The sequence below is a fragment of the Aethalodelphis obliquidens genome, unplaced genomic scaffold (genome assembly GCF_003676395.1).
Source record: "Aethalodelphis obliquidens isolate GAN/ISIS:26980383/991018 unplaced genomic scaffold, ASM367639v1 scaffold51, whole genome shotgun sequence".
NCBI lineage: Eukaryota > Metazoa > Chordata > Mammalia > Artiodactyla > Delphinidae > Aethalodelphis > Aethalodelphis obliquidens.
This window is the reverse complement of record NW_020837995.1, coordinates 11,898,994-11,924,689: the sequence shown is the minus strand read 5'-3', so window position 1 is coordinate 11,924,689 and position 25,696 is coordinate 11,898,994. Positions and strand designations below refer to the sequence as shown.

Here is a 25,696-nt window from a genome sequence, read left to right as displayed (position 1 = left end):
AAATAAATAGTTCTTCTAGGTACTTAATTAGGCCTTAGTATCTAAACAACCAACCAATTTCCCCAAATAAATAAGAAGAGGAAGGCAGCTCTATGCCTTTGTTGCTCTAGGGTGACACTATTAAGGACCTCACATCATTTTTGTTTTAAAACTACATCTACTTATCAAGCACTTATTAAGCTTTATAAGTATACAGAGAACTCTAGTCCCAAGAGCTTTGTTCTTTACTCTCCAAAAATATCTCTTGGGAGGTAACACAAAATTTAAGTCCTCACAATAGTGACTTTATTAAATTAGTTGCTTTATAAAACATTGCAGATGTCATAATTGTTAACATAACAATTTACCAAACTGTAGTTAAGTGGCGCAGTTTGCTAAACACGTTTTATAAAGGAAAGGAAATGCCAAAACCCTGTTAAAGCTGATCCACTGCAGCCTCAGAGAACAAAGGAGATTTGTTTCTCAGACACTTAAATCAGACAAATAAAATAGGTAAGGAGTTTCCCTCCCCCATCTGAAGCACTCCAGCAGTAGAATAGTCTGATAAATAGAAACTAGACAGTCTAGCATTCAAGAGATTCCACAACTTGGTAGTGCAATAATGGAGAGGTTTACCTTCTTCAGCTTCCAAGTTGGAGGGTTTTGGTCATTTAATTTTTAAGTATCAAACTAGTGCTTTTCAGCCGCCGTATCTTCACTCTGATATAAGCAGTCTTCTTCACAATGTATTTTTAATATCCTCACGCTCAATTTTAAGACAAAGCAACTTTAATACTAGGTGCACACCACATGCCCTTGCAGCAGACTGCTTTTCTTGACAAGTTATGAAGTAGTTCAAGGAGGTATGGTTAAGGCTGTATTACTGAATGGTGCTGGTAAATACTACACAATTTTTTGTCATGTTGCAACCTTTGTTTCCAATTTAGTGACTGCTGCTATGGAATCAGATAGCAACAACATTATTAGGTCTGTTTTTTAAACTATGATTTAGTAGCAATGGAGGTTCCCAATTTTAACCCCTTGGCAGCAAGATCCAAGTTCCCTCATTTGCACATTAGCACCTAAGTGTCAAGGGGTTAATAACCAGCACAAAAGATACTGCACTTCTGATTGTAGCATTTGGCAGAACTGAAAGGAAAGGAAGTTGTGCTACATGTTGAAGGGATTGTGGGCAACAGAAAGAAGACACCAGGAGAAGATAAAACGTCACATGAAGTCTTCAAAATCTTGTACATATCCTCCATCATAACCACCATAATCTGCCAGATCATCTTTCATGGTAGCCTTTAATCCCCCTCCGGGAACCACACCTTTCTTCTTCTTTTTGGCTTTGCTTTGCTGAAGATAAAAAGAGAATTAATTCATGAGATTTTATCTACTGTGGGCATCTTATATGGTACAGCAACCCTCATAGAGTCAACAAAGCTCTGCTTCCAGAAAAAACTTAGTTCTCTAAGGGAGATCCCACACCTGACCCAGAGAAATTTCTATTATTAATTCAGGAGAACATGAACATGTCTGTAAACAAAAGGATGGTAATGGCACTCATACTCCTGTTCTATTCCAATATAAATGGTATTGGTGAAGTGCTTGACTTCTCAGGCTCCTACTACACTTGTTGAGAATATTATGCCTATACCCCATCCTTGTGTAATACACATTTCCCACGCAGCTAGCTCTTACCTTTTCTTGCTTTTGTTTTTCACTGCAAAGTACAGTCAATGAATTGGTAATCTTTTTCAAGTCATCAATTTCCACTAAAAAAAAAAAGCATACCAGTAATTTTTAAGCATTTTGGAGAATAAGTAAAAGCAAAATATACATTCTTCCATCTAATTTGTCCATCATTAACTTCGGTAACTTGGAAAGGCTATTAATTTCTCCTGTTTAACATAACACGATGGAGAATCATTCAGTCTATGGCTAGGCTCACAGATCAGAACCGTTTAAAGTAAAATGGCAAACTCAGCAACAAAAATTTATAATGAACTCTAATTATAATGACACTGCTCACCAGCGAGAAACTAGAAATGTCTTTATAGCTCACAATGCTCCCTACCATTTTTCCTTATCCGGTCTAAATACGCAGAGAATAACCATGACTTATGGAAATAAACATCCTTGATGCTCAGTGAGGAGTAGCTGAATGACTATGTAACGACAATTCTTTTTTTTTTTTTTTTTTGCGGTTCACGGGCCTCTCACTGCTGCGGCCTCTCCCGTTGCGGAGCACAGGCTCCAGATGCGCAGGCTCAGCGGCCACGGCTCACGGGCCCAGCCACTCTGCAGCATGTGGGATCTTCCCGGACCGGAGCACGAACCCGTATTCCCTGCATCAGCAGGCAGACTCTCAACCACTGCGCCACCAGGGAAGCCCATGTAACAATTCTTAAACCTACAGATGATAACTCCCCACCCCTTGGGGTCTCCATTTTCTAGCATAGGAATGAGAATGAAAGTGGTAGTTATCTCAGAAATCTAAGTGCCCCACCAGGAAATAAGCCCATTTAGTGGACAACACATCCTTCCATCCTTATAAAAATATAAAGCTGGAAACAGACATGAGTTTTTAGCTACCCAAAAAAGTGTTCAGTCTGGTTAGAGAGCACCTTCAAAAACAGTAAAAATAGTATACGGAAAATAAAATACCAACTATGGGTATATCACTGATAAAATTCAGAACCTTCAGCTTAGTAATAATTTCCCAAAGAAAACCTAACTTAAAATTCATTGTGTAGGGACTTCCCTGGTGGCACAGTGTTTAAGAATCTGCCTGCCAATGCAGGGGACACAGGTTCAAGCCCTGGTTCGGGAAGATCCCACATGCCGTGGAGCAACTGAGCCCGTGCACCACAACTACTGAGCCCACGTGCCACAACGACTGAAGCCGTGCGCCTAAAGCCCGAGCTCCGCAACAAGAGAAACCACCACAATGAGAAGCCCGTGCACCGCAGGAAGAGTAGCCCCTCTTAGAGGGGCTACTAGAGAAAGCCCTAGTTGCGTGCAGCAACAAAGACCCAACGCAACCAGACTAATTAAAAAAAAAAAAAAAACTCATTGTGTAGAATTTATTTTTCTCAATCTTAAAACAGCAGACAGGGCTTCCCTGGTGGCGCAGTGGTTGAAAAGTCCGCCTGCTGATGCAGGGGACAGGGGTTCGTGCCCCGGTCTGGGAAGATCCCACATGCCGCAGAGCGGTTGGTCCCGTGAGCCATGGCCACTGAGCCTGCACATCCGGAGCCTGTTCTCCGCAACGGGAGAGGCCACAACAGTGAGAGGCCCGCGTACAGCAAAAAATAAAAATAACAGCAGACACTAGCAAAAGCAGTCCTTCCCACCTTAGTGCTATACCACCCCAGGTTGTCACTCCCATACCCCCTGCCCCTGAAATATATGACTCAGCATGAAACCAAATCCATGGACCCAGAGAATGGGTGTCAGCTCTGCTGAGCAACTTGCACCTGGCCATGGGCTTCCTCATTTATAAAATGAACAGACACTCGCTGTGGTCTCACTCAGCTCTAAAATTCTGTATGATTTTCCCCAAAAGACACTTTGCTAGCCGCCGCCTCCAATATATAATTAGATAAAATAAGAAACTAGTGTTTTATTAGCTGTTGTGCCAACAAGCACAGATGTCTCTTTGGGAAGCCACTGTAACACTCAGAAAGCACCCTCAAAAAACAAAAACAAAACCACTCAAACTCAATGTATATCTGCAGAACAACACTCCCAAGCTAACTGCTAAAAAGCAAATCTTAAATATATTAGAGCATCCCCTCCCCTCAAAAGTCAATCTCCATTCTCCTAAGTATGATGTGCCCCTACACATCCATTCACAGAGGCCAGAGATTAGAATTACTTACATGAAATACACACATCTCGAACTAAGGCTTCCAAAAAACTGGCATAATATAGTGATTTTTCATATTGTGTAATTTTATCTTTTAGTAACTTTCCAAACTCTGTGAAGTCATCCCTTGAAGATGGGTTCATAGCATCTATTCCATAAACTGTATTATTAACACCTGTAGGAGAAAGGGGACACAGAAAATATCAAAGATCTTTTTACTCGAACTAAGGCTTAAAAAAAACTGGCATAATATAGTGATTTTTCACATTGTGTAATTTTATCTTTTAGTAACTTTCCAAACTCTGTGAAGTCATCCCTTGAAGATGGGTTCATATCATCTATTCCATAAACTGTATTATTAACACCTGTAGGAGAAAGGGGACATAGAAAATATCAAAGATTTTTTTACTCAAACTAAGGCTTAAAAAAAACTGGCATAATATAGTGATTTTTCACATTGTGTAATTTTATCTTTTAGTATAACTTTCCAAACTCTGTGAAGTCATCCCTTGAAGATGGGTTCATATCATCTATTCCATAAACTGTATTATTAACACCTGTAGGAGAAAGGGGACAGAAAATATCAAAGATTTTTTTAAAGTTTAGAAACTAATTAGATACCTGAATAACCCTGTTATTTCATTCTAAAACAGAGGCTCTTAACCTGAGTCTATTGAAATCCTTGGACAGAATTCAAATGGTCTGTACGTAATTACTGTATCACAGGTTATTTCAATATTTTGATACCTATTTCATTATAACAGGTTTCCTTTGTAAGTAAAATCCTGTGTATTTTATGCATTTAAAGACAGTATATTAAGAAGGGGCCCAAAGGCTTCACCACACTGCCAAAGGAGTCCCTGGCACAAAAGTGATGCTCTTAAAGCATCTGTCCAAGAACAGCCCACAGAAAAGCTGGGAGAGAAAGAAAAAAGCAAAGCAAACTAAGATGGTTCCTGTGAAAGTATCCAGCTAACTACAGAAGCTAAAAAAGAGCAAACCATGTGTTAAATCCCAATAGAAAAATTAACCTGGCCTAAAAGGATTCCAGGCGATTAGACACTATGCTTCTGTATACTCCTCAATTATCAAGTAAATTAGTTGTTAACAATAACATTGATCCAGTATTTTAGTATGAGAAACACAACATTAAAATCCTATTAACCAAATGATCACCATATGAATACATGTTTTTGCCTTTTAATCTATAACTGGTGTTCCATCTTAGAATTTATTACCACATAAACCCTCCTCTTTAATAAACACATGGGTGGCTTTTACCATTCTACAAAGACAGGGTAGTGGCCAAGTGCTCTCTGTAATGAGATGAGTGTGGTTAAGACATGCCAAGCACTCACCAGTGGAGCATCCATAGCAACTCTTGAGATTGCTAAAGACCCACTGAGAGATAAGGTCATACTTCCAGTGAAAAGGAGAATGATCACTACAGTCAGCCTGCTTGATCCATTTTAAAGAAGAGGAAGGAGAGGGGAGGAAAAAATCAAAATAACTAGATCCTTCTTGGCTCTAGGTTTCATTTAAAAGTTATTTAACTGTTTCAGGACTTCCCTGGTGGCGCAGTGGTTGAGACTCTGCACTCCCAATGCAGGAGGCCCGGGTTCAATCCCTGGTGAGGGAACTATATCCCACATGCATGCCGCAACTAAGAGTTTGCATGCCGCAACTAAGGAGCCCGTGTGCCACAACTGTGACCCAGCACAAGCAAATAAATATTAAAAAAAAAAAAGTTATTTAACTGTTTCAACACAACATTCTACTCTGAAAAGCACTCAATAGAGACAACAACAAACTTGGTTAAATGAAGTGAGAATTTTTAATTATTTCTCTGACCGTGTTTCTTACATTACCCTCTGTGCCATGTAACTATCCTCCTGGAACACTCTGAACTTATCTATTTACAGAATCCTGAACATATCTTTTATCTTACACACTAACCACAGCTGCAGGCATGGCACACAGAAATGGAAGTCCTCTAAAGACAGGGCATGGTGAAGGCCAAGAAGGGGTACAGAAAGAAAGGACCTTGAGCACAAGAAGGCACAACCAAAGCTGAATGCCCCACCGGGACCAGCATACTATTGTCTAAATCTTATCCAGACTTAAGACAACAGAACAGTCCTACAGTCCGTTCAATATTTAAATCTCAAAGCTACAGACTTCACATTTCACCCAAATTTCATCCAGCTGATACATACATTTAAAGCAGCAGTATACTTTATTTGGGTCCAATGACTTTTTTTTTTTTAAATCTTTATTGGAGTGTAATTGCTTCACAATGGTGTGCTAGTTTTTGCTCTGTAACAAAGTGAATCAGCTATACATACACATATATGCCCATAACTCCTCCCTCTTGCGTCTCCCTCCCACCCTCCCTATCCCACCCCTCTAGGTGGTCACAAAGCACTGAGCTGAACTCCCTGTGCTATGCGGCTGCTTCCCACTAGCTATCTATTTTACAGTCGGTAGTGTATACGTGTCCATGCCACTCTCTCACTTCATCCCATCTTACCCTTCCCCCTTCCTGTGTCCTCAAGTCCATTCTCTACGTCTGCGTCTTTATTCCTGTCCTGCCCCTAGGTTCTTCAGAACCTTTTTTTTTTTTTTTTTTAGATTCCATATATATGTGTTAGCATATAGTATTTGTTTTTCTCTTTCTGACTTACTTCACTCTGTATGACAGACTCTAGGTCCATCCACCTCACTACAAATAATTCAATTTCGTTTCTTTTTATGGTTGAATAATATTCCATTGTATATATGTGCCACATCTTCTTTATCCATTCATCTGTCAATGGACACTTAGATTGCTTCCACAATTACTTTTTATCTTAATCACCTTTTATACAATACTCAAATTATTCAAAAATCTGAACATGTATCTCACTCTACCTTAAGTAATGAAATCTCAAATATAAACAAAAGAGATTAAAAACTGTTTTCTACTATCTAAATTAGCCAGTATCATGTTTCTTCAAAAAAGGTGTTTTCTGAATTTTCGTAACTAGTAAGACTTCCATAGTATCACTTGGAACTTCAATACTGCACTGTTATCAAACCCCCACTTACCAAAAGTTTCTTTCGCTAATTCGAGGTCTGCCTCTTCCTGTAATTTCTTTAGCCGCAGTTTATCTGCTAATTGTTCGTCTGGTGTTAGCACTTTAGGTTCTTCAGGTTCTTCTAACTAAAATGAGACAGCAATGAAGTTTTAAAAGGGCTGGGATTATAATGGACCCAGAACATTTCTGTATTGTATGAATTTTTTTTCTAGACACATATAAATAATAGCAAACACTTATAAAGTGTTTACTGTATTTCAGGCATTCTTTTAGATATTCTTATCCCAATTTTACAGGAAAAACACCTGAGGCACAGAGAGGGTAAGCAACCTGCCCATGGTAACAGAAGGTTAACTCAGGTGGTCATGTGACAGAGTTCAGATTTGAAGACTGGGTTTATTTTGTGGTAATGTTTTTAATTAAGGAATTGAGATTGCAGACAAGTTGAAAATGGCACTCTCACATACTTTAGCTAAGACTGTATATTGAAACAACCTTTCTAGGGTAACTTGGTAATATTTATCAAGTCTTAAAAATATTCTTATATGCTTTAATCAAATAATTCCACTTGTAGGTATTCATCTTAAGAAACCAAAGCTGCATACAAATATTTAACCAAAAGGAGGTCAAATGGGGTATTATTCATAATATCAAATAAATTTAGAGATGATCTAAATGTTCCACAACAGAATGGTTAAATAAAGTATATGGCACTTCCATATGACAATACAATGTAGACAGAAAAAATATTTTTTTCGAAGAATTAGAAAAACATTTCCCCCCATTTATCTTTTTGTTCCACTTCTCTGAGATGACAGTTAACAGTTTAGTTTATATCCTTTCTATATACTGTAATATAATTTTCTACAATATGTTACTTACTACAAGGGGCTATCTTTGATAATATTTATCAAAGTGGGAAAAAGATGAAGGGAATTTGTGCCATTCATGGTTATCCATGCCTGTGCAGTTCGAAGAGTTTGATTCAGAAGTCCACTTCTGAAATAGGTCACATTTTATTTCTCATGGAAAAGATGAAATAAGAAAGGTCATGGGCTTCCCTGGTGGCACAGTGGTTGAGAGTCTGCCTGCCGACGCAGCGGACACAGGTTCGTGCCCCGGTCCGGGAAGATCCCACATGCCGCAGAGCGGCTGGGCCCGTGAGCCATGGCCGCTGAGCCTGCGCGTCTGGAGCCTGTGCTCCGCAATGGGAGAGGCCACAACAGTGAGAGGCCCGCATACCGCAAAAAAAAAAAAAAAGAAAAAAAAAAGAAAGGTCATGATGCCAAGTTAGGAAATCTCAGAACACTTTCTCGAAAGAAAAAGGGAAATATCTCAATTGCCTTAGTAGACCTGAACATCATTTCCTGCATCAAAATTGAATATATCTTAACTCAATACTTGACCTAAGATAAAATTAATTTACGCAAACTAAGGTTTCTTTACGTTGGGACTAATATCAAGATACAACAAAATAAGTATAATTCTAACTTCAATGACCAAGAAAGATCAAATCAATACAACTTCTTAGACTGAGCTATAAGAATCCATTGCTTGTTCTGATCATATAAACACACATGTAGGGACTTCCCTGGTGGCGCAGTGGTTAAGAATCCGCCTGCTAATGCAGGAGACACGGGTTCAATCCCTGGTCCGGCAAGATCCCATATGCTGCAGAGCAACTAAGCCCGTGTGCCACAACTACTGAGCCTGCGCTCTAGAGCCTGCAAGCCACAACTACTGAGCCCACGTGCCACAACTACTGAAGCCTGCGTGCCTAGAGACCATGCTCCGCAACAAGAGAAGCCACCACAATGAGAAGCTTGCACACTGCAATGAAGAGTAGCCCCCGCTTGCCGCAACTAGAGAAAGCCCTCGTGCGGCAACAAAGACCCAGCGCAGCCAAAAATTAATTAATTAAAAAGCATACATGTAGGTATTTTTAGATATACAAATTATTAAAAAGCATCTAAAATGTTCCTGACTTGGGGAAAACAGACATTCTCACACATTGTTGGCCATGATAATTTGCTACTAAAAAGGAATTTTAGTAGCTGATTCCAGGCCTAGGGGAGTTTACCAGATAAGCCAGGCATTACTTTTTTTTTTTTTAATTTTTATTTATTTTTGGCTGCATTGGGTCTTTGTTGCTGCACGCAGGCTTTCTCTAGTTGCGGTGAGCGGGAGCTACTCTTCATTGCAGTGCGCGGGCTCTCACTGCGGTGGCTTCTCTTGTTGCGGAGCACGGGCTCTATGTGTGCGGGCTTCAGTAGTTGTGGCTCATGGGCTCTAGAGCGCAGGCTCAGTAGTTGTGGCGCATGGGCTTAGCTGCTCTGCAGCATGTGGGATCTTCCCAGACCAGGGCTTGAACCTGTGTCCCTGCATTATTGGCAGGGAGATTCTCAACCACTGTGCCACCAGGGAACCCCCGGGCATTACTTATTGTGCCAGAAAACAAGGAACCTTTCAAAGACTAATGGAGTTCTGTCAAAAGGATGAAGATAGGAACAGCTTTGAGGGAGCCCTACTGTCCAATGTTGGGACAATTTAAGCATCAAAAAAAAAAAATCACTGTGGGCTTCCCTGGTGGCGCAGTGGTTGAGAGTCCGCCTGCCGATGCAGGGGACACGGGTTCGTGCCCCGGTCCGGGAAGATCCCACATGCCGCGGAGCGACTGGGCCCGTGAGCCATGGCCACTGAGCCTACGCGTCCGGAGCCTGTGCTCCGCAAGGAGAGGCCACAACAGTGAGAGGCCCACGTACAGCAAAAAAAAAATAAAATAAAATAAAATAAAAAATAAAATAAGAAAGCTTGCCATGATCTATGGCAAGATTTCCATGATATATTAAATAAAGCAAGATGAAAACTATAAAAATTGGGAGGAATATGACTATACAGTTGTATACAAATGTACAAAATCACCTTGGAGACATCATAAACCAATATTTACTTATGGGATAGAGGGAGAGAAACAGGACAAATGAGTGAAGAGTTGGGAGTGCTTCTTAATACCGTTCTGATTTTTGAATCATGTAAATGTGTTTTCTATTCAAAAAGCAAGTAAATTAACACAAAATTCCTGATATTGCTCCAAATAATCAAGAACAAAAACATTTATACAGCACATGGCAGAGAAATGGACACTTTCTGTATTCACTCAAAATGTACACTGCAAAAAAAAAAAAAGACTAATCACAGCTAGAGAGAACTGCAGGCACTGACAAAAATCACTGACTATGGTCACAACACAGTCATGTTCCAAAATGTCTGTGAAAACTTAAAAAGGCATTCTAATACATACAGCTTCTGGGTTTGGTTTTTGCAAAAACCACAAATTCAGTTTGTTTGGGATCATCTTATCTGACAGTATCCATTTATAGTCCTTACAAAGCCCTTCAAATGATTAGGTAATATTGCCTATTAAGATACTGCACCACTACTGATGTGAGAATTCTATATTTTAGAAAATAAATAGTACTATTTATTAGGTAATATTAGGTAATACTGCCTGTTAAGATGCTGCACCACTACTGATGTGAGAATTCTGTATTTTAGAAAATAAATAGTACTTACCCTCTTTTTAATTTCTTCTTGCCTTTTCTTCTGCTGCCGTTCTTTCTCTTTTATCTTCTCTGCTGTTTTTTTCTTTTCTGAAATTTTTACTTCTGAAAGTAATGTTTTAATCACAGTTATCTTGAATACTTTCCAGTTTATGAATGAGACAGACATGATACTTATATACTTCAAGAGACCAAACCTCACCCAGCTCCAATTTCATATGGTGATTTCCTGGCAAATAAGAATAGGAAAGTTCTGGGACTCTTCCTTTCTCCTCTCTAATCTGACCCCTAAGATCCAAACATCTCCCTTCTTATTTCCCTACAGTCCTTTAGGCAGGACTTAGATCATTCAACTATGATGTCTTATTTTTTACTCTCTCCTTTAACAAAAGCACTCAAACAGAAATTTGGCAGGTATCTAATCTGATTATGTTTTGAGGAGAGAGAAGAGATACAGGGAGAAGAGAATGAAGTGGGAACGGAAGGATGTTTGGTTTCTAAAAATAACCAAAATTTCTGATTTTGTAGGCATTTTCTCATTTGTCTTAACATAAGCGCCAGATGTTCACTAAGATATAAAACCAAAAATGGAAGAACCCCAATGGCTTACCTGGTTTTACTTCTGCTTCTTCTTTTTTTTCATCATCATCATCATCATCCCAGTTATCCTAAAGAAAAGGACCTCCATTAATAATTCTTGCATGTTTACTTTTCCACGTGATCTTTATTATTAGCTTGTCTAACTCCACAGAAACAAGTTTGTTGGGGGTTTTTTTTGGTGTTGCATTAAATTTATAAATTAATTTTGGGAGAACTGACATCTTATAATGTTGAACTGCCCTAGCCAAGAAAAAGGGCTATCTTTCCATCTGTTCAAGGCTCCCTCTGTATCTTTCAAGGAGTGTTTTAAAGTTTCTCTTAGAGGTTTTGCACATTTCTCTTTAGGTTTATTCCGAAGTATTTCATCATCTCTGTTGCCACTGTAAATATGTTTCTTTTTTCCTTTTATGTCCTCTAACCAGTTACTATTTTAGTATAGAAAAGCTATTGGTTTTTGTATGTTAATTTTATACCTTGCTACCTTACTAAATTCATTTCACTTAAGTTAGTTCCATCATTGATTTTCTAGGGTTTTCCCAGGTGTACTACCATATCATCTGCAAACAAGAGATAGCTTTATTCCTTCTTTATCAATTCGTGTGCCTCCACAATTGATTTTTCTTATCTAACTGCACTGGCAAAACCTCTAGTACAGTGTGAATGAACAGTGGCAGAGAAAATGGGCATCATTGCTTTGTTCTTCTCTTAATGGAAGTGCCTCTAGTGTTTTCCCCATTAAGTGCTACGTACCCCACCACATTTATGCGGTAAAATTTAATCTTTTCTTTTATTCCCTCTGGATTCCAAGTCAATTAGAAAGTCTTTTTTTTTTAATTTATTTATTTTTGGCTGTGTTAGGTCTTCGTTGCTGCACGCGGGCTTTCTCTAGTTGCGGCGAGCGGGGGCTACTCTACGTTGAGGTATGCAGGCTCCTCACTGCGGTGGCTTGTCTTGTTGTGGAGCACGGGCTCTAGCCGCGCAGGCTTCAGTAGTTGTGGCTCGCGGGCTCTAGAGCGCAGGCTCAGTAGTTGCGGTGCACAGCCTTAGTTCCTCCGCGGCATGTGGGATCTTCCCGGACCAGGGCTCAAACCCGTGTCCCCTGCATTGGCAGGTGGATTCTTAACCACTACACCACCAGGGAAGCCCAGAAAGTCTTTTCTTAAAGCAAGGAATTTTCTTCTAGAACATGTATGCTTTCATTGTTTTTTCATTTAGATCTCTGATCCACTGGAGGTTTTTCTTTTGTATGGTGTGAAGTATGGATCTAATTTTATCTTTTTCCAAATGGTTACCCACTGTCACAGCACCATCTATTGAAAAGTCCACCTTTCCAATATTTTCTAACGATAAATGGAGTATAATCTCTAAAAGTTGTGAACCACTATGTTGTACACCTGAAACTTATAATATTGTAAATCAGCTATATCTCAATTTTAAAAAAAGTCCATCTTTGCCCTGTGATTTACCATATACTAAATTTTCTTAGGTACCTAGTCTATTTCTGTTTTCTATTCTGTCGCACTGGTCTGTTGTCTCTTCACGTACCAGCACCGACTGTTTTGATTAGAGGCTTTATCGTATGTAAGCTGGGGCTAGTCACCCCTTGCAGGTTTTCAGGGTTTTTTTACTGTTTTCCTGGCCATTCTTGCACATTTGTTTTTCCATATGAATTTTTATATCAACTTGTCTAACTCCACAAAAAAGCTTCTCCATTAACAATTAAAACACAAGACAACCAAGCCAAAACTAACAGCCTCTCTTAAATAATTCAGTTGTTTTAAATGAAAAACTGAGCAGTCTTTATACTTCTTACTTCCCCAAATGTAAAAGCATCCAACATTCTAGCTAATGGCTTGGTTATTTCAAGCAATATTCCATACAACACAACCCTGGTTAATGAATTAAATCTTTATAAAAATTTAAGGCCAACACTATAAATCAACTATACTTCAATTTTAAAAAATTAAATTAAAAAAAAAGTTAATCCCAGTATTAGAAAAGTCAAGAGCTGATCAACAGCTTCATGGAACCCACTCCCTAACTTGGGCGGGGCACTTTAAGGTGGATCTATACTGTCTTTACAGTCACAGTCACTGGGCAAAATATAAACCAATTATCAAACAATCTTCTAAAGGCTCCACAGAATTTAGAAGGTTTAATAGACAAAGACACAGCCCTGTGTTTAAATAGACTTTAATCTATAGGTAGCCTGACCACTGTCTCAACAACCGCCAGGCACACCAGGACACGCCCACTGGAAGCTGAGCCACAGCATGGCAGGTGCAAAGCAGGAGGTCCTGATGCTAGTGGAAGAGGCAGAAGCTGACTAATGTGCCATAACTATGACACCAAGCTTCTGGTTTTTAACAAGACAGGTCATAAATCTGAATCAACAGCCTAGGTATATAAACTAACCAAGCCTTGATTCTTAATAAAAATCTGTAAATCCAAAGAAATAAAAAATCCTGATTAAGGCTGCCATGGGGTCTGCAAGCAGTGGGAAGAACTTTGTACAAAAGCATTTTTATAATAACTTTACCTTCGCAATTTAACCCTTAGTTCATTGTTAACAAACAGAATGAAAGCAAACCAGCTAGTCATTGTTTGAACATCTAAGATACTAGATTAGAAATTAGACAGCAAATGTTTATATCACCCTGCTGGTTTGCTTAAGTGCTTGTATCAATACACCATAGTACAAAAGGAACCAGAGAGCTAAATATAAAAGTTAACTACTACCAGGAGTTTTTTGTCATTTTAATCTTCACAGAACACAGGAAAGCTGGGTCTGTGAGTGATATGCTGCTTAGATGGTGCTTCAGATAAAAGGACCAACTGCTTACTTCCAGGGGATGTTTATTTATAACTCCCTACTAATAACAGTGATGATGATAATAATAATAGATAGCATTTACTGAGGGCTTACTTTGCACCAAGCACTGTGCAACGTACTTTATGTTTTATTTTTACTTTTTAAATTTTGGCTGCACAGAGAGGCTTGTGGGATTTTAGTTCCCCAGCCAGGGATTGAACCTGGGCCCTTGGCAGTAAGAGCACGGAGTCCTAACCATTGGACAGCCAGAGAATTCCCCAAAGGATTTTACATATAGTAACAGTTAACCCTCACAAAAGTTCTGTAAGTAAGGCGCTGTTATCCCTACTTTACATGTAAGTACACTAAGGCCCAGAGATAGCTATCCCACAATCCGAATGGAAAAATAATGAAGGAACCTGTTTTGAACAGGCCAAAGTTCCTTTAAGGCGTCATATTAAACATGACTTCTTACCTGAGTGCTGAAGTATAAAATATATGTCTGGGAACTAGGTCCCTCCACACCAAAATTTGTTCTTTCAATTAGTTCTGGAATGAGGTCCCCTGGAATTTCAAGGAACCCCATATCAAAGAGAAGGGTTACAGTACATACTAAGATATGCCCAGCTACAAATATGTCAATTATTCATCTCAAATTGCCTGTGCTAGATTTCCACTAATTTTAACAAATGAGTCTAGCAGCCTCTGGTACTAGGAGGCCAAGAAGGGAGAGGTATAGCTGAAAATGAGCAGCTCCATCCCAGTAACTCCAACATAGAGAAACAGCACAACAGAGTAACATTTCTGTTCAATGCTGATGTGCCTCAGTTCCCTTTACCAGTAAAACATCACCCCACCCATATCACTGCTCCTTCAGTATCTCATTCGCACTAACTCTATGCCCCACCTCTACCCCGCCCTGGTTTCCCTATCAAAGAATAAACCTTATTCCAGACAGTCATTACATTGTCCCATCAGTGCAAGCATAACAAGGCTACAGAGAATTCCACCACAGAATGGATTTCAGTAGCAAAAACAGTGGTTCCTAATAAGTCCTGGAAACAACCATGACATCTGCTCCTCAGTTCATAAAAGGACCATGAAAGGCACCCTCACCCCAGACTGCCTGAAACAGTAATAACTGCCCTGAAGTTATTCCTATACTGGGGACAAGTTGCTAAAGAAGGGAGCATAGTGATGTCAGCAAAAAGAGCCTGGCCATACTTCCAAATAGATGCAATCCCAAAAGCAGAAGGCCAGGTAGCTTTCCCCCAGAACTTAAAAGAGTTTTTGCATCCTTAGTTATAAAAGTAAATGTATAAAAGTAGAATGTCTATATCTGCCTAATTTTCCATAAACATCAGGACTTTGTAAATACTGACAATAAATTCAGATAAAATGTAAGAAGGGTTCCAAGAGAAACACCTAAAATGAACACTTAAAATAGGGAGTTAAGTCTATAATTTTGTAAGCCCTAAATGGTTGTTTTTGGTTCAAGAGATTACCTATAAACACCCAGTTAAATTCTTTACCCAATTATCATTGGTAGCCAATAACTCTTCCAACTATAATATCCGATCTATCTCCAAAAGTATTAACCAGGCTGCTCTCCTAAAATGGCCAGCTTCCTCAGAAGAGAGGCTGTTGATAAACTACTCACTTATCTATACTCATGTTCTACAGACACACACCCAGCATCATTTGAGCCATTTCTCTGAAAGAGATGGCTGCTTTTCAAGTTTAAAATCTGCTTCCCAATCAAATATGACTAAGAACTGAAAACATAACATAAAAAATTTAAACCCTGCTTTCTTTATTCCTAATAATGCAGTCAGTAGTTGGCCAGTCTGTCATTTTTATAATGTACAACTACAGAATGTCACATGCAATGAGAGAACACAGTTAGGGCTGAAAATGTTTTCCAACTTAAGCAAGATATATTTATAGATCGTCAAATAGAAGTAGCTTCAAATGAGCAGTAAATTTCTTCTGTCCCATAGCAATAGTCCATTAACTAACATATACTCCTCCCCCTTTCTTCTTTAGTTTGGTTTAGATAAAGCATAATCTCTTGCAGTAAGAGTCATTTACTGGTGTTCTGTAAGCTGTACCAACCTGCTCTGAGAAGCCTCAGAACTCTGTAGTGAGCTCCTGCCATGGCTAGACCTGCCAGGAAACTTTAGTTCTTAAAAGAAGCCCAAATATTCTTCCATCACCTCAGAACTATGATGGTCTCTGGAAGCCAAGGTACCTGCCTCAATAAATTCTACTTCACTTAAGTCAATTCACTAAGTTTTTAACACCCTACTATGGCTCAGCACTCTGCTGAATTCCATCTTAATGCTGACCTGTCTCATATTTGGAACTGTTATCAATTCTACTTTAAATTCCTGGCTAAGCTAGATCAAGAACAAGACACTGAACTCTAAACAAGTGGCTTATTTATTTTCAATGGTCCAGCATGACAAATATATTAGGTAAATATTTTTCAGTATTTTTTTTTGCCTTTTAAATTCTTAAGATGTCATTTATTGTGTTTTTCTTTAAAAAAGGAAAAAACAAAACAAAAATGTAAAATGAGATTCAAATTGCAAAACAAAGGCGAATACAGAGGCACAAGTGGAGGAGTTTACTCGATAGAAACAAGGTAGCCGAGTCTAATTATGGCGAACTGGGTGGGGGGCTGGGAAGGGGTAATGGATGCCTTATTGTAAAAATAACCATCCTAACTAAAAACTTACTAGTTTATAAAAAAAACTGTCAAGGTATTGAAATGATATAATTGATATTTTCTTCAAAATAATCTGGTTGGGGGAGGAGAGCAGTAAGTGGGGATACAGAAGATAAAAGATTGGTCATGGTTTTTAAAAATTTTATTTTTCTTTATTTTATTTTTTGGCTGTATCGGGTCTTAGTTGTGGCACGCAGGCTACTCTCTAGCTGTGGTGTGCAGGTTCTCTCTCTAGTTGTGGCGTGCAGGCTCCAGAGTGGGTGGGCTCTGTAATTTGCAGCACATGGGCTCTCTAGTTGAGGCGTGTGGGCTCAGTAGTTGCGGCACGCAGGCTTAGTTGCTCCGTGGCATGTGGGATCTTAGTTCCCTGACCAGGGATCGAACCTGCGTCCCCTGCATTGGAAGGCAGATTCTTTACCACTGGACCACCAGGGAAGTCCCTGGTCATGGGTTTATTAAACTTTTCTTTCCACTTCTTTATATGTTTAGAACTTCTCATAAGTTACACACACACACTTCCAGATACCCATTTCCTAGCAAAATGCCACCTTCTGAGAATTTCCCAGCAATCTCCAATTTCTTTGAAATACAGATGCCCTACTTCAGAAGTACCGTTTCCAACGCTTAAAAATGTCCTTACTCTGGTAGATATAAACTATTAACCAGGATAGGATCCTCACAGACAGTTGAATGGGCATGATGTGGCAGGCAGTTTTCAACTAAGTCAGCTCTCTAGGATCTTTTGTTTGTTTGTTTTTGTTTGTTTGTTTTTGCAGTACGCTGGCCTCTCACTGTTGTGGCCTCTCCTGTTGCAGAGCACAGGCCTAGCCGCTCCGCGGCATGTGGGATCTTCCCGGACCGGGGCACGAACCCGTGTCCCCTGCATCAGCAGGCGGACTCTCAACTACTGCGCCACCAAGGAAGCCCTCTCTAGGATCTTTTAAAGAAATTCTGTAATAACATTACAGAAGCAAATGTCTGAGATGATTGATCACAGCCAGAAGTTTTCTCAAAACAAACTCCACACCCTTTGAATAAATCTAGCTTCTAATCTGTTTTACTGAAATGATGGGATACTAGTAAAATGGAGTAAAAGTTGTATTGTTCCTGCGTGCAGTGGGTAGGTACTCACTGCCTTCTTTCTTTCTTTTTTTCTATCTATCTATTTGGCTGCGTTGGGTCTTCGCTGCTGCACGTGGGCTTTTCTCTAGTTGTGGCGAGTGGGGGCTACTCTTTGTTGCAGTGCACGGGCTCCAGGCGCACAGGCTTCAGTAGTGGTGGCACGTGGGCTCTAGAGCGCAGGCTCAGTAGTTGTGGCACACGAGCTTAGATGCTCCACGGCAAGTGGGATCTTCCCAGACCAGGATCGAACCTGTGTCCCCTGCACTGGCAGGCAGACTCTTAACCACTGCACCACCAGGGAAGTCTGTGCCTTCTTAATCAACATAGCCTACACATCATTCCAGCAATGGGGAAGGAGTCCAGAGATATATGCCAAGAAAATAATTCCTCCCACTGCCTCTACATAACATCAGGATAGTACAGAAAGGGAATATAAAGCTAATGTGACAGGGAAGTACGCTCCCTAGTTCTTACCTTTTCACTGGGAAGAAGCATAGACTCCCCCCCAACCATGAATATTAAAAATTCTACAGTTTCACCTATACGCACTGCCACTTTCAGACAGCTATCTGAAAAGTCAAGGGCAGCAAAATGCTATATCTACTGAAAAACAGTAAACTACTGAAGCAAGTTACTGTAACGAGGACCTCAGTTTTCCTTTCATTTCTCAGGACACTACAAATGACATTAAACCTATACTCTTAAAGGTTAAACACTAGATGCTGACATAAACTGAAGAACTTACTGTTTCTACATACCTCACTTTTGAAGGACTTTTCAAAAATTCACATACTGTATTATTTAAGGACTATGATTATTCGATCTCATGGTAACTAAACCTTGTTAGCATCTCCTTACAAAAGGATTAAACGCTAAAACATTAGAATTCAGAAATTTGGTATTATAGGTATCCCTCACTTTTTAAAGTTCACTTTATGCCACTTCGCTTTTTCGAATGACCTTCATTAATAACTGTGCTCACTAAGTGAAAGAAATCCAAAGAGGATTTTCGCTTTTATTACAAGTGAAAATAGCATTCGTTTTTGCACTGAGCCATTATAGAGGCAGCGTGCACCCAAGCAGCAAGAGTGGCACCGCCAAGGCCAAGCTCCTTCTCCACCAAACTACTCAGCATCTCAGCATCAAGCTGCCATAGCTTTGAACTGTGTCTGCGAGCATCTGTGCTTTACCTTGATTCATCCTGTGCATTTGTTAGCAAGATGAGTCCTAAGGCAATTGCTTCTTTCAGCTTAGGGAAGGTTTCATAGGAATGCTCTACTTTTGGATAGCAGGGAAAACCTGTACTCACTACCATTCAAGGTGACAAATTTCAACTCTAGATTGGTAACCTCTGAGCAAGCAAAAACTTGCTTGATAACCATGGTCATTCAGTTCAAAACAAAAAATTCACAGTAAACAGCCACCGTGGAGAGAACTTACTCCTACTGAGCTTAAGCACAAAAAAACGTGGCACAAAAATAACCCCAGCTACTCGATCTAAACAGCCTAAAGATATTTTCCATTAGCCAGAAAAATATTCTCTCTTGCAGAGAGAGAGAATTAACATTTACTGAGTGCCTACCAAGTACCAGGCAACTCTGCTTAATGCTTAATATTATCTCATTTAAAGTGCATAATCCTCTGAGGTAGCTTCTGTAATGACAAGATTGGGAAATGGAAGAGAAAGAAAAAAGTATTAAAAAACTGGTTCATGACCACAAACAGAAAATGTCAAGGCAAAAATATAGATCCAGGTCTGTCTATTCCAAACTACTAGGAATCAAACTACTCCATGAACACCTTAACTTGGAAATCTTGAAGAAACTCAACAGAAATAAACCAGCATTTCAACATGGAAATAAAATGGACAAGTTCAGCTTTCTACTCCAATATCAACTTCAAAGTTTATGTAAAAGAAATAAGCTACTTGTATAAAAGAAAGAAATTCTGCACTAAAAGGGTGCAAAGAGGCGAGATGACCTTTAGGGTACATAAGATTTACCTTTTTGTAAATAAGATTTACAACTTATAAATCTCCAAAATTAGTTCCAAGTGGTCAGAATTATATTTATCAGGATTGACACCATTTCGATACAATAATTTCAGTCAGTCTTCTTCATGATATCAGTCTAGACTACTTCATTCAAACTTCATTATCTGATAATTCTTTTCTGATTTCTCTAGTCGTTTCTTCTCACTTATTCCCAATTTTCATAACAGATGTCTTAACTCCTACATCCACTCTGCACAGAAAAAGTGAAAGGACAAATCTGAACTAAAGACTCAAAACAGAAAATCTGCTACAATGTATGGAGGTAACTAATATCTTGCAATGAGGCTGATAACACAATCCATTCCTACGTCTATACAACATTTAAATGAAGCATTTAAGTATCTTCACAATAGTAGTGCTCATTTATTAAACCCAAGATTTGCAAAGCTCGCGTCATCCCTGAACCTCACAAGCTGTTCAATGAATTGGACATCCACCTCATCAGACTCAGGTAAAATGTAACACAAGCAGTATTAACACAAAATTCAGAGTGATTACCTAGCTTAAATTTTTTTTCAACCCAAGCAGAAGGATTTGTAGGGTTGTTAGCATGAGCTGAAGGGTAGAAGTTAGAAGAGTAAAACATTCACCAAATGAATCGAAACCATAAACCACCATTTTCCAACTCATACTAAACCTTATCTTCACAAAAATAAAAAGATTTTGAGAAGTTTGTTAGTAAGAGTCTTAACATTCTGTGCTTGAGACTTTTGTAGCTACCTGAAAAACAAAAACGAATGCAGTAGTCATAATGTCATCTGAAGCCCCCAGAAGTTCTCAAAAACAAACGAAGACGGTAAATCAAGTTCAAATCTACAAGGCATAGGAAAAACAACCAACCACCAAAAAAACACAAAACACTGACTCCCTCGTCTTCTCCAACCACCAAATCTTCACTATTTCCTTACGCGTTCGTGTGTAAATGAATAATAGGTCGCTGTGTGGACTACCCAGGTTTCTCATCACTAACTGCTAGCTATCTCAGTACTCAGTTCATCCTTTTACCACAGGATGGGAGAAGGGAGGCTAAAAATTATTGCATTTGTGTGGGGGAAAAAAAAAAGGTGGCTAAAATTAAACCACAATATTTCATTCATCTAACACCTCGAACAAACTCTACAAATGGGCCTTCGGGGATATAAATGAGTTATTGGCCCTGGGGAGACCTGAGCTTGAAAGGGCAGGTGGGTTGCAAGCCTTTCCATATGGGATAAGCCAGGGGCTCCATTCTCAGCTTCCCAGTCTCATCCCCGCGAGCAACTCCAGACCGCGAAGTTTGCACGTGGGCCGGTCCAGCAGCTGCTGTCACCTCCCGTCGCCAGTTGGCGGGTGGGATCCAGGCCGGAGCGCAGACCTTCAAAGAAGGTCTGGGGCTAGGGCTAAGGCTAGGGCTGGGGCCAGCGACTCGTTAGGGAAGTTCAACAGACCACGCTGCCCGCCTCCAGCCCATATGGCCGGCGAAAGGAGGGGAACAGGGCACCGCCAGGCCCTACGCTCGAGCCTAGACCCACGGCCCGCAGGCCCGGGCGGCGCCCCTGGGCCCACAGTCCGTCCGCCCGCCCGTCGGCGGGCAACTCTGCCCGCGACAGCGCCAGCCCGCTCCAACACTGCTCGGAGCCCCGGCCCGCACCCACCTTGACGTCCTCGTCCTCGTCCTCGCCTTCCCAGCGGTCCCCGCCGGCGGTGCCGCCGCCCCCCACCTTCCGCACCGGGTCTTCCACGGAGAACGTGTCCGCGTCTACGGAAGAGAGCGAGCCACGTTAATGCTTGCCTGGGTGTGGGGCCAGCGCCGGCCCAGGCCCTGCTCCCGGAACTTCTCCTCACCCCAGGAGTCGGAGTCCCCCGCCGCTGCCGCCGCCATCTCGAGCCGGGTGTAAGCGTGTGCAAGTAGAGAGCGAGCAAAGAGTTAGCGCGGCGGATGTGAGTCACTGGATCTGCTCTCGTTGACCGCCGCAGGGCACGCTGGGACCTTGGCTGACTGAACGCCAAGGCCCAGGCCCCGCCCCTTCTGGCGGCGGCTGGGGCGACGTGCGCGCGGGCCGGAAGGGGCGCGGAATGCGGCGGGCGAGGCGGAGCGTCCTGTATTCCACGCCCCGGGGAGGTCCTGTGGGCTAGTGGGGTGGGGAGAGAGGAAGGGGCTGAGGGAAGGCACCCAATCCTGGGCCCTGGGAAGGAAATGTAAGTGCGGGAAAGTTAGCAGGGCGGTACCTTGCCTGGTGCTGGGCTCTCGCCTGCCCTCTCCACCCCTCCTCTGCCAACCCCATCCGCGCCCCAACCAGTCGGATGCGCCCTTCCTCTGGTCACACGGATCGCCTCTCGCTGCCGCTGGCTGACACCTAGGAGACCCACAGCCTCTCCACGCCGCACTCAGAAGCTGGCTCTGAACTCCACGCCCACCTGTGGGGGCGGTGGATTGGCCTCCCCGATCACTGGAGGGCGCGGTTGCGCTGGGCGAGGTGGGGTCCCTCTGGAAGCCGGAGTACGCAGGGCTCCCGGGAAGAAGCGAGCGGAGAGGGCCGAGCTCCTGGCAGCCTTCCCAGCCAGGGTGCTCAGAGTCAGCTCCTGGCACACTTGCCTCCAGTTCGTCACGAAGGGATCGAAGGCAGCCCCAGTGCTCAAGGATTTTCCCTTCCTTTGAGCTCCTTGAAGCCAATACATGATTCATTCTTTCGCAGAATAATTTCGGAACTCGGTCTGCGCTAAGCATAAACTCTAGCCTTGACCTAAAGGAGCGCACAATCAAGTAGCAAAAATAGACATGTAAACAAATTTCGACACAGTGCGATGACTGCAACAAAAAGAAGCATTGCGAGGTTAAATGTAAATGGGTAACATTAACCGCGGGGGGCGGGCGGGGAGCGGTAGGCCACTTGAAAGGCTTCGGGAGGGTAAGCACTGCAGTAACGAGTTTTAAAGACCAAGTGAAATTTGCTCCAGTGCATTTCCCGTAAAAAGATTGCATGTGGTCCCTGGTCTGACTGAATGGCGCAATTGGAGATAAGCTGAACAGGTAAACTGATCGTAATAAAGGGTTTAAGATGGGTTAACCTGCACTCTGTCCTTCGGGCCATTGGGCTCCACTGCAGGATTTTCAGAGGCGTGCAGTTTCAGATATTTTTATTTTGTTTTTGTTGTTTTCTTAATTTATTTTTGAATATGTAACACACGTACTTGGTACAACGTTCAAGTTATAAAAGGGTATACACAGTGATGAGCCATTCTGTTTTTTCTGGTGGCAACTATTGTTTCCCATTTCTTGTGTACCTTTTCAGAGTCTACAAATAGTACACATTTTATAAAAGATGGTCTTCCAAAAGATATCCTACAGCCCACTTACTCAAAGTTTGTTCCTGATCAGCAACACCTGGGAGCTTGTCAGAAATGTAGAATCTCAGACTCCATCCCAGAATCAGAATCTGCCTTTTAACAAGATCCTCAGATGATTGTATGTTAAAGTGTGAGAGGCAATGCTATACAGCCATCCATTGATAAAGAGGGATTGGAAGGAGGTAAGACAGAAGGCAAGGAAAGACTAGAATGTAAGGTCCCTAGGGCACAACCTGTCTTTTATTAACAGTTATATCTCCAGCATTTGGCACAGTATCTAATACATAAGTAAATATTTTATGAATTAATAGAGAAGAACACCATCCTAAAGCAAGGCAGTGGCCAAAGAGGAAGGAACCAATCAGATAAATAGTTAAGGGTCAGAATCAACAGAATTTAGTGACTCTGATGATTAATTTTATGTGTCATCTTGGCTAGGCCATGGTACCCAGTTTTTGGTTAATCACTAGTCTAGTTGTTGCTGTGAATGTATTTTTTGTTTATGATTAACCTTTAAGATGCAGATTTTTAGTAAAACAGATTACCCTCCATAATGTGGATGGGTCTTATCCAATAAATTGAAGGCATTACGAAAACACACCGAGGGCTTCCCTGGTGGCGCAGTGGTTAAGAATCTGCCTGCCACTGCAGGGGACACGGGTTCGAGCCCTGGTCTGGGAAGATCCCACATGCCGTGGAACAACTAAGCCCATGTGCTACAACTACTGAGCTTGTGCTCTAGAGCCCACGAGCCACAACTACTGAAGCCTGCGTGCTTAGAGCCCGTGCTCTGCAACAAGAGAAGCCACCGCAAGGAAGAGTAGCCCCCGCTCGCCGCAACCAGAGAAAGCCCACACGCGGCAACGAAGACCCAACACCGCCAAAAATAAATAAATAAATAAATTTTTTAAATTAATTATTTTTATTTTTTTTAAAAAGGGGGGCTTCCCTGGTGGCGCAGTGGTTGAGAGTCCACCTGCCGATGCAGGGGACGCAGGTTCGTGCCCCGGTCCGGGAGGATCCCACATGCCGCGGAGCGGCTGGGCCCGTGAGCCATGGCCGCTGAGCCTGCGCGTCCGGAGCCTGTGCTCCGCAACAGAAGAGGCCACAACAGTGAGAGGCCCGCGTACCGCAAAAAAAAAAAGAAAAAGAAAAAGAAAACACACTGAGGGACTTCCCTGGTGGCACCGTGGTTGGGAATCCGTCTGCCAATGCAGGGGACACGGGTTCGAGCCGTGAAGATCCCACATGCCTCACAGCAACTAAGCCCAATGCACAACAACTACTGAGCCTGTGCTCTAGAGCCTGTGAGCCACAGCTGCTGAGCCTGTGAGCCACAGCTGCTGAGCCGTGTGCCACAACTGCTGAAGCCCCTGCGCCTAGAGCCCAAGCTCTGCAACAAGAGAAGCCACTGCAATGAGAAGCCCGTGCACCGCAATGAAGAGTAGCCCCCGCGCTCCACAACTAGAGAAAGCCCACGCCCAGCAACGAAAACCAAAAAAATAAATAATTAATTTTTTAAAAAAAGAAAAGAAAATACACTGAGGAAAAAGGGATTCTGTCTACAGACTGCCTTTGGACTCTGCAGCATCAGCTCTTCCATGGGTCTCCAGCCTGCTGACCTGCCCTGCAGATTTGAGACTTGCCAGCTCCCACAATTACGTGAGCCAATTTCTCTTTCTTTTTCTTTCTTTTTCTTTCTTCCTTCCTTCCTTCCTTCCTTTCCTTCCTTCCTTCCTTCCTTCCTTCCTTCCTTCCTTCCTTTCTCTCTCTCTCTCTCTCTCTCTCTCTCTCTTTCTTTCTTTCTCTGCGCTGCACAGCTTGTGGGATCTTAGTTCCTCAACCAAGGATTGAACCCGGGCCCTCAGCAGTGAAAGTGCCATGTCCTAACCACTGGACAGCCAGGGAATTCCCTGTGAGCCATTTCTTAAAATAAATCTTTCTCTCTATATATACACATGCTACTGGTTCTGTTTCTCTGAATAACCCTGACTAACACAGTGACTGACTGGATATGGAGGAGGAGGGGAAGGGAGGTGTAGAGGATGATGCCTTTGGAGATTGAGTGGAAGTAACATCCATCTATAGGTGCTCAAGTCAAAAACCTGGGAGCTATCCTTGCTTTCTTCCTCTCACTTACCCCTTAAATTTAGTCCATCACCAAGGTCTGTGAATTACTTCCAATGTTAATCTCGAATCCATGTCTCTTGCTACCACCTTAATCCAAGCTTTTTCTAGGCTGTTCTACTATAATATGCTTTCAATTGGTTTCCCTTCTTCTACTCTTCCCTCTCCACAGTCCATTCACTATACACCAGGCAGTTTATTTAAAAAACGTAAATTAGATCATCACACCCCTTCCTCCTAGTTGAAATCCCTTTAGTGGCTTCTTGGTGTTTGTTTGTTTTGGATTTAGATTCAACTCCTTATGATGGCCTACAAGGCTCTGCATAATCTGACTCCTACCTCCCACCAACCCCCTTATGATGCCATTCCGTCTCATTAACATCATTGTTACTGGCCCTCTGAGGCTACTAAGCCTTTTCCTATTTTTGGACTTT

General features: G+C 41.7%; 1 protein-coding gene across 9 annotated transcripts; it reads right to left on the bottom strand.

Annotated features, from left to right (window-relative positions):
- Positions 1-262: 262 nt before the first annotated feature.
- EIF3J (eukaryotic translation initiation factor 3 subunit J) lies at positions 263-23,084 on the bottom strand. 9 transcript variants are annotated; one of them, XM_027084171.1, is made up of 8 exons: positions 21,633-21,669; positions 21,443-21,546; positions 11,101-11,158; positions 10,504-10,595; positions 6,941-7,055; positions 3,867-4,028; positions 1,684-1,757; positions 263-1,338 (listed from the first exon to the last, which is right to left on the bottom strand). In XM_027084171.1, exons 1-8 carry the CDS (start codon positions 21,667-21,669, stop codon positions 1,207-1,209), a joined length of 774 nt encoding a protein of 257 aa, XP_026939972.1. In that variant the 3' UTR covers positions 263-1,206. The 9 variants fall into 9 exon arrangements, 7 of the variants coding, with proteins under 7 accessions (XP_026939972.1, XP_026939971.1, XP_026939968.1 ...); XM_027084170.1 differs by lacking the exons at positions 11,101-11,158; positions 21,443-21,546; positions 21,633-21,669 and adding exons at positions 4,150-4,218; positions 4,342-4,410 and having other exon boundaries at positions 10,504-10,945; XM_027084167.1 differs by lacking the exons at positions 263-1,338; positions 1,684-1,757; positions 3,867-4,028; ... (1 more) ...; positions 10,504-10,595; positions 11,101-11,158 and adding exons at positions 12,150-14,466; positions 22,206-23,084 and having other exon boundaries at positions 21,633-21,973.
- Positions 23,085-25,696: the final 2,612 nt, after the last annotated feature.

Coding starts and splice junctions, on each gene's coding strand:
- EIF3J (XM_027084164.1), bottom strand. CDS start 22,770: ATGCAATCTTTTTACGGGAAATGCACTGGAGCAAATTTCACTTGGTCT. Junction 21,974..22,205: donor CCAATCCACCGCCCCCACAG/GTGGGCGTGGAG, acceptor TTTCCTTCCCAG/GGCCCAGGATTGGGTGCCTT. Junction 21,547..21,632: donor GGGGGACTCCGACTCCTGGG/GTGAGGAGAAGT, acceptor TCTCTTCCGTAG/ACGCGGACACGTTCTCCGTG.